Source organism: Gymnoscopelus braueri (assembly GCF_963280865.1).
Source record: "Gymnoscopelus braueri genome assembly, chromosome: 2".
Taxonomy (NCBI): domain Eukaryota; kingdom Metazoa; phylum Chordata; class Actinopteri; order Myctophiformes; family Myctophidae; genus Gymnoscopelus; species Gymnoscopelus braueri.
This window is the reverse complement of record NC_137604.1, coordinates 47,411,304-47,420,155: the sequence shown is the minus strand read 5'-3', so window position 1 is coordinate 47,420,155 and position 8,852 is coordinate 47,411,304. Positions and strand designations below refer to the sequence as shown.

Sequence of the window (8,852 nt, the reverse complement as noted above, 5' to 3'; positions counted from 1 at the left end):
ATGAAATGACTTGTTTATCCTAGATTCTGTATGAGTTCTCTCTCCTGATTAGATAAAATTGGTATACGGACCTGAAATTCTATTTTCTGTTTGTGTTTAGAACTGGAAAGACCATACTGTGTAGACTCTATAGCAATAATTGCTTTTGGAATACAGGGCTATTTAGCATTCATCTTAGCAAAAAATTATAAAAAATACTAATAGCCTAAGTAAATCGAAAATATTTTTTTAGGTTGGTCACCAATTTCATCCTTTCAGGATAGAGAACACCACAAAGATAATCATATCAGCTTGTGTTCCAGTTCCAATTTTGTCAGCTCATGTCTTTGTTCCATCACTTCCAATTTAACTTATTGAGCCTGTATCTTGTATGTACCCATTTCATCCTAATTGGATGAAATGGGTATCCTGACCTTAAAATGTATTACAAAAGAGCTGCAGAGATGAGGAGACCCTTGTTCCTGAACAGTTGGAATATAGAGCTATTCTGCTAATAAATGAATATATAATGATTTACTGTAATTTGACAAACAAATGTCTAGGGTAAAGGTATGGTATCTTGAATTGTGACCAAAAAAAGAAAAGAAAAAAACATAAAAATGTCCTCATACTAAGACAGTAAAGCAATGGTTTAAGCACGCAAAATACTATGAACTTCAAATATCGAACCAGTGGCATATTGTCGTTCAAATGTTTAAACCCTTGAGAATTATTCCAGGGTTACTGTCCAAAAGGAGAGGCAGTAGGGTCTAAAGTCTTAAAAAGGTTTTTTATGGTACTGAATGGTGTATCGTCTCCATTCCCATTTACAGACTTGCGTTGTTGACAGCTTCGCTTCATCGCTAGTTGGGTGTGAGGTTGTGTCACTGGCTGTATTGGTAGGCTGTGGGTAGCGGTGGTTCTCACCTGGTTCTCAGTAAGACCTGCCGTCGTGGAAGCAGACCCAGCTGCTGCCCTCTGGAGGGCAAAGGGGTGAAAAGCGGGACGATGTTTTGTTGGAATCGTTTTCTCAGTAGACAGGGCCCGTGGAACTAAAGACTGGTGGCAGAGGGAGAGGAGAAGAGGGATAATGTTAAGGGGACGACAATACTCCTGGGTAATGAACAGATTTAAAGGAGAGGACAAAATCTGTAAACAAGAATAAGGTTGTCACTAGTTCAGTAGGAAGTGAATCGCTATGTGGTTAAAAGGATACAATACGGTTAATCCATAGAATAGGAAGTACCGAATAAAAATACAAAATCTGATATACAATCAGATTTTCAACCCAAGGCTGCACACATTAAATAACGTGAATGAAAGTTAACTGGTCCTCAAACTGTGGTTGTTACTTAGCTTAGGTAAAAATCCACAGACCAGTCTGGCCACTGTACATTTCTGTGTCCATCCATTACATTGTATACAATTGCTTCAATTAAATATATTACATAGTGCTCAACATAACAATTAAACATTTTAATATATTTTTGCATAAAGATGCTAGCAATCTAAGAAAAATAATCTAAATTTAATCAAAAAATTGTATTACTCAAATGGCCCCCTATTCTGGGGGAACATTGGGTAAATAGCAGATCTCCAAACTCACAACGCATCGCAAAGTGAGCTTGTAGATCTGCTATTTCTGGTGAAAAGAATTGGTGTAAAAGGAAACAAGAGCAGACTAAGTACAGAGCCAGCTCAGGTTAGTAAAGTGAGGTTTAAGTGGTTAATAATACAATATCAACCTGGCATTGCTGAGGAGGTTCACTCATTGACAGGCATGGTGAAGATTCTACTGGAATCCTCACAGGCTCATCTTGCATCGTCTTCTCCATCAGCTCATCTACTTTCTTTTCCTCCACTTCTCTTTCCTGCTGTTGTCCTATTATTAAGCTGGACCTGTCCTCATTTTCACATTCTGAAAAGGCAACCAAAAAATATATATAATAACAATGATTCGGGGGGAAAGCTGAATGCTCATCAGCCACAAATTATACCTAAAGAGAGACTGTTCTGGATGTTGCTCTGTGGTTCCTTGTCTTCGTGGTATGGACTCAAGTGGAGGAAGAGGGTGCTCATAACGGAATTCTTAGTAGCTGCCATTGGTGTTACTGCAAATTAAATAAAATGTAGAATCAACATGGCCAGCAGAAGTGTGTAAATAATAGCATTAGTATCTTAAAACACTGTAAATCCAGATTCTTACCTTTGTGGGATAAAGCTTTGGGTGGATGCGGGTCAGTCCGAGTTCTGGGGCAACTGGATTCAGTGGTGTAAACTGGAGTGGTGGACTTCTCATCGGGGGTCTCTGATGAAAGTCTACAGGCGTGGCTCTCTGACTGCTTCAGAGTTTCATTTATATTCTGATTATACTCAGTTGCACTTATGCATTTAGCTTTTTTACTTTTAGTTGTAGGAGGGGACTGAGAGGACCTTGGTGCTGCTGGAGTATCGGCGTCACTATCGGTGGTGAGATCTGTGAACAGTCTCTTTACACCTAAATGAGAAGCTTTCTGCTTACAGCCTCTTGAACTTGAGGTACAATGAATTGGTTCGAGTGGTTTAGTCTGCTCGGGTGGTGGTGGAGCAGAAGGCTCACAGGGAGGGCTGACAAAAAGGCTGAGGAAGGGTCTTTCAGTGGCCTTACCAGATTCAACCACAGGTCTCATAGGAGTAATTTCCTCTTTGCAGTCTGTAGAATTTGGAGTAGGATAAGAGGTAGAATTTTGAGGACATGAGAGTGTCGTCAGGGAATCTGGTGTCGTCTGTACGGAAGGTAAGATCTCACCAAGTGGTCTTGCAAAAAGGCTGTGGAAGGGTTTAGTTATGGGCTTAATACCATCAACCGTAGATTTGACATCTTGGCCCATTGTTATCTTGCAGTCTGCATCATTAAACTTGACCTGAACTTGATCAGGTGGCTGTGTGCTGTCTGTCGGGTTCAATGTGTCTGAAGATTGACGTTTTATCTTTTCGTATAGTTTCAAAACACATTTCTGCGTGACAGGGTTTGTAGAAATACTCTGACATGTGATATGTGTAGCAGAAACATGAAGTGCACTTTTACTGCGTGCAACAGTTAAAGAAGGATCCCGAGACAGCATTGGTTCTCCTTGGTCAGATGGTGCACAGGGACGTTGAGATTTTAGCTGCACAGAACATTTGGGAGGAGCAGAGCTCTGACTAGGGAGGTTTAAAAAAAGATTGTGAAAAGCCGTTTTATTCTTACTGGTTGCAACCACAGGTTCAACTTTAATGGTCAAGCCACCAGAGCAAACTGCAGGATTATTGGCTTGTAGGGATTCTATATGGTCTTGTGGGCCAGTAATGTCCGTTGTTAGATGTGCAATTGTTTTTATGAAATGTTTGGACGTAGAATTCTGAACAACAGAAACTTGGCTCTCCTCTTTGATGACGGGAGGCTTTTGGAACATTGAAATATTCCCAACTAGCTCTTTAGAGCCCACAGAGGTATGGGGAAGGTTGGGCCACTTCTTTGTAGTTGAAAACTGTTTGACGGGGCCTTGGCAGGCTGGCGTCTGGCCCGTGACCCGTCTTTCTAGGGGTATGTTTGATTCACTCCCAGAAAATACTTTTTCTTTGCAGGTTGTGTAGTATCCTGGAGGGCCAGGGATTTCTCTGTTTGAAGGCACCGTTTTTGAAGACAGAGGAATATATAAAGCTCTACTGATTGAGCCAGAAGAAAGGCTACACTTAGAAGTTTCCTCTGATTTATAGGACTCAAGAACAGCATTTACAGAGTAGGGACCTGCACTTTGGTTTGCAGAGTTTGAAGGACAACGAATAGATGTCGATGGCAAAGAAGGGGAAGTGGATTCCTTGCCAGCAGGGGCACCGGGGAGACTGGGGTAGATTTTGCCGATTTGAGATCCAAGCACTGCTTCAACTGAATAAGGTACTATTGCATCATCACCAGGGTGGCTTGAGGCAACACTGGCAGGATCTGTGTCATACAGCGGAACAACATCCTTTTCTGTATCAGCTGACACACCAGCATGACACAAGGCGACCTTCTCAGCATGTGCCTCTGATGAGCATGAGCTGTTGTAAAAATTAGGCCTGGAAAATCAAAAAGGGAAAATAAAACATATCACTTATTGTGGTTGAAGATGAGGAACCCAAAAGAGCATAATTATATCACATACATGTACCATGCCACTACATCTGCACTGATTGGTCAGTTGCCGTATCAGCCCTAGGGGTTATGCGACAGCTGACCATTCAGTACAAGCTTATCACTCCTCTTCCCAAGCACAAATAAAGGCTGGGGATGTGATAAATACCATATACATTTTAAACTTTTTAAATGTTTGCCTGTACGTCCTACAGTGCAAGAGTTATAGGTCAAAACGTTAAGCGGCCTGTTATAGCGCCACCAAGAGGCCAATTTGTACCAGAATCTGTAGACTTAAAAATGTCTGTATGGTTTGCTCCCTGGTGTACGTGCAAAGTTTCATGCCAATCGGTCCAGCAATTTAGCTGCTCACAGACAGACAGACAGACACACGAATGGACAGGAGCGAAAACATAATCTACGGCCTTCGACCAGGCAGAGACAATCAGAATGCCAGTACCTGATTGAATCCAGCCGTATCTCAAGCTTTGGCTTATCAACGGCCATGTTCTCTGCAGCAAGAGGCTCCTCTGTGTTCTTTGACTGATCAGGTTCATCTACCGGTAGTTGGGCTTTCATCTGCATTTCAGCATAATCCAAGTCCCTTTTCAATGCCTGCAGAGAATAGAACATACCTAACTTAATTGCTTTCAGCACAGTTGTGTCATATATATATTATATATACAGTATATATTAATACACACCCCATCCAGCAATGTTTTTGTGAGGTCAGTAAGGGGCTCGTGGGAAAACCTGCACTCTGCTCCTGTAAAACACTTCCCACGTGTATGGAAATACTTGCAGGGAAATAAACGTAGCTTATTGGTTAAGGAAATTATTTTCACATTTCATTTATCAGTAAACTATCAGTTAATAATGTAACATTCTTGGATTACTTAAGTAAGCCTACTTTACCATAAGATTACCTATAGATATTTTATATTTTTAAAGGATATTGTGCATGTATGGGCAGGTCTCTCCTTTGTTGCAGCATCCTACAACATAAAATTTGCATACTTCTTTAAGCATGTTGTTGCTCATATTCTGAACATGCGGCAATTGACATTCATCGCCCTGTAAACAAAGAAGAAGAAACAGACTGAGGTTAAGATACTGATAAATACAAGCATAGGTAAAATGCTAAACAAACATATCAAAAATGAAACTAAAAGCACCGCTGGCTTTGCACAAGCATTTGATCCACACACTAGCACTTTTGAATTGACAAATCTAAAGTCATTTAAGTTTCCAACAAATGAACATAACCTGCCTTCGTGCATCTTCCACTAAGAAAATGGCGACAGACCAAACCATGTCCCTCCACCTCCAAACCATTCTGGTCCATGAACTCCTGCGTCATGTACCGCTTCTGCTCCACTGGAGGATCCTAGGAGGTCACAGTGAAATGTGCATGAAAGGTATGCGTGTGCACACGCACGCTTTAACGTATATTATCCCATTAAAACCGGGGAAAGTGTAATTTTAGATTTTGCCGTTGGCTATTCAAAAATAGCAGATATACAAGCTTGTACATCTGCTATTTTTCATCATTTTTTAAAACATCTTCAACCCATTAAGACCTGGAACGCATCTGTGTCATTCTTTGATTTGAGCTAAAAAGCATTATTATACACTTTGGCTATTCAAAAATAGCAGATCTACAAGCTCATAGCTTGTAGATCATAGCTACGAGCTTGTAGATCTGCTATTTCTGAAAAATCGTGAAAATGTGTGCAAATCTTTGAATATATATTATTTTAAGGGGAACATTTGTAACTCAAATCTTTGCTTCTGGGGCTCCCTGGAACAAAATATTTTGAGATGGGGGTCTGCGGCCAAATACATGTCATTTTGGGGGTCCTTGACATGAAAAAGTTTGAGAACCACTGATATGAAAACTGATATATTTTCAGAAAACTGTTAGGATTTAGAAGACATTTTGTAGAATCGGCTTTAGGTCTTAATGGGTTAAAGTGTGAGGACTAGTGATTTAGACGGCATTTGCAGAATCGGCCTCAGGTCTTAATGGGTTAAATATGTGGGTGTGTTACCAACCTTCCAGCCACCTTTATCGGGGCCTCTGCCAGAAAAGTCCTTTCTGGTACAATAAGACTGATGCTGCCCACTTCTGGGGAAAGGACGCCCTCTATTGTTTGGACGATGCTGATTGAACTCCTCTTTATGTATCCACTTCCCTCTCCTCTGTTGTTGCTGCGGTCGTTGTGGGTTGTCATACTTGTTGTGTTTCGTTCTGCAATCTACCTCTGGCCTGCTATTGGTCTTGTTCAGACCAGTATCTCTGCTGTGGATGTATTGCTGTAACTGTTGGGTGAAACCAAGGCTTGGTTGCTTACAGTTTCCCCTATGGTTGTCTTTATGACTAAATGATTTCCTGGTTTTGTGACCCTGCCTCTGTGGAACAGAAATGGAGGACATTTTAGCAGAATGCACACCATGACATGAGTGAATGACAATGTCACTCTGAATGAAATGATGGCGATCATTGCCAGGAAGTGATTTTCTATTATTGTTTTGGTTAAGATAAGTGTAAAATAGCTCTATATTCCCATATAAATCATTGCAGTATAGCATGTTGGTTCATTAATAGGGGTATGCCCTTTTCTCCAGCTCTTTGGTAAACATATAATGCATTTTTAGGTCAGGATACATACATTTCATCCAATTAGGAGAGAAAACTCATACAGGACAAGTGAAATTGCAAGTTATGAAACAACAAATAAATGAGCATCGGAACTGGAACACAAGTTAATAAATGATGTTTGTAGGGTTCTTTTTTTTAATAGAAATGATATCAATCAAAAAGATAGAGCTTTAACGTTTAAACAAAAAAACATATTTAATTACAAAACATACAGTACATTAACCACTTCAGCCCTATACATATTCCAGCTGTTTGAAAATAGCAAATCTACAAGCTCACACAACGCGTCGCTTTGAGCTTGTAGATCTGCCATTTTCAAAGGATTTTCATACATTTATATATTTGAAAACTGTGAAATGGGATATTCCACTTAACAAGTGCTTTTACTTTTGGTACTTAAGTATAATGTTGATACCAATACTTTTGCACTTTTACTCGAGTAAAATTTTGATACAGGACTTTTACTTGTAACAAAGTATTTCTACATTGCGGTTTTGATACTTTTTACTTAAGTAAATAAGTTGAGTAGCCTACTTCTTCCACCACTGACCTCATCATGGTGTCCTCTTCTCTTCTCATTGGAGGCTTTCAGCTCCTTACCACCATGTCGTTGTTGTTGTCTGGCATTATAGGCAAAGCTGTCATGGTCCTTCTCTTGGCTAGAAGGCACATGCTTGCTTCCTTTCCTATGAAAATGACACATACAAATATAACGAAGAAAATAAGTATAATATCAGTTCAGTGTACTGAGCAGTGGTGTAAAGTAACTACGTACATTTACTCAAGTACTGTACTGTACTGAAATGAAAGTACGGTTTAAATACAAGGTCAACTAAATGGGATTGAAAAGCCCATGAAAGCCTAATGGCTTGTTTCAAATGGGGTCCCCATGTACTCAATTCATAGTGACATTAAAAGGACAGTCACAGACAGATATACACTACAATGCAGAACATCATATAATCAGTTTAAAAATTGCAAAATAAGAGAAACTAAAATACATACAGTAAAAAGTTAGAGAAAAAAAAGGGGCCAGTTTTGAATTGCAGCCATCTGAAGGTACTCTTTTTAGGGCATTCCACATTTTTGTTGCATAGTACATTTTGATACCAACACTCTTGTACTTTTACTCGAGTAAATTTAGAATTCCGGACTTTTACTTGTGTTTCTACGTTGCAGAATTGATACTTTTACTTTTTTACAAAAATGCGAGTACTTTTTCCACCACTGATAAATACAATATCCGTGTACTGAAATAGGTTTAATTTTAAATGTATACCTCTGTGGGTGGCGTCGTGCTTCATAGGCTGCTGTGTCATGATCCTCAGCAGTAGTAGGCAGAGCCTTGAACAGGTTTGCGAATGACATCGTGTTTTTCTTGACGGGTTATTTTAAAAGGTTTTTTACTGCAGCCATAGCCATAGCAGTGGGTCGCAGCATTAAATATAATAGCACTTAAAACTCAGCAAAACATCACTTGCATAAACTAATTCCCTACAATAAGAAGTATTCAGGTCGCAAACATAAGTACACGCACGTGAAACGCAAAAGAAATTGGTGGTTGTTGCGTGTTTTTGGTCAATAATTACATGATAATCCTTCAGTGAAAATACAAAATGTGGGTTTTAGAACACAACACAACCGGTATCGAATCGCTCCATAGCGTGCTCGGCTCGTTGTTTACCCTTACTTCCGTGTACGTCACCCGGTACGTCAGGTCACTGAGGTCAGTCAACGCCCCTAATATAAAGACTTCAGTTCCAACAATGGACTGAAATTACGACTAGCGCCCACTACTGGTCATTGATTGTATCGCCATTCAGCACCTTTCCGAAGAACATTCAGTCATTGTCCTGAAATGACTTAAAGTTGATCTTAGTATTAGAGTAATACTAAAATCAATAATACTATTACTGCATAACAGTGTTGCAACAATGTTGTATAACAAGTACGCAACATAGGATTTGCTCACATGCACCCTGGTTTTGATCAAGCTTTGTTTTGTTGAGTACACGTCGAATGATTCGATGGACACAGCTAATTATCTATAGTAGCCTACTGTCCATAATGCTTTAC

At 39.8% G+C, this 8,852-nt stretch overlaps 1 protein-coding gene across 2 annotated transcripts; it reads right to left on the bottom strand.

Moving 5' to 3' along the window:
* Window positions 1-158: 158 nt before the first annotated feature.
* On the bottom strand, window positions 159-8,449 carry LOC308076825 (uncharacterized protein). 2 transcript variants are annotated; one of them, XM_080417318.1, is made up of 11 exons: window positions 8,056-8,449; window positions 7,327-7,462; window positions 6,170-6,526; window positions 5,385-5,501; window positions 5,071-5,188; window positions 4,819-4,928; window positions 4,575-4,729; window positions 2,186-4,059; window positions 1,977-2,090; window positions 1,725-1,897; window positions 159-1,038 (listed from the first exon to the last, which is right to left on the bottom strand). In XM_080417318.1, exons 1-11 carry the CDS (start codon window positions 8,142-8,144, stop codon window positions 721-723), a joined length of 3,561 nt encoding a protein of 1,186 aa, XP_080273444.1. In that variant the 5' UTR covers window positions 8,145-8,449; the 3' UTR covers window positions 159-720. The 2 variants fall into 2 exon arrangements, with proteins under 2 accessions (XP_080273444.1, XP_080273445.1); XM_080417319.1 differs by lacking the exons at window positions 159-1,038; window positions 1,725-1,897; window positions 1,977-2,090; window positions 2,186-4,059; window positions 4,575-4,729 and having other exon boundaries at window positions 4,824-5,188; window positions 5,381-5,501.
* Between the last annotated feature and the right edge of the window lie 403 nt (window positions 8,450-8,852).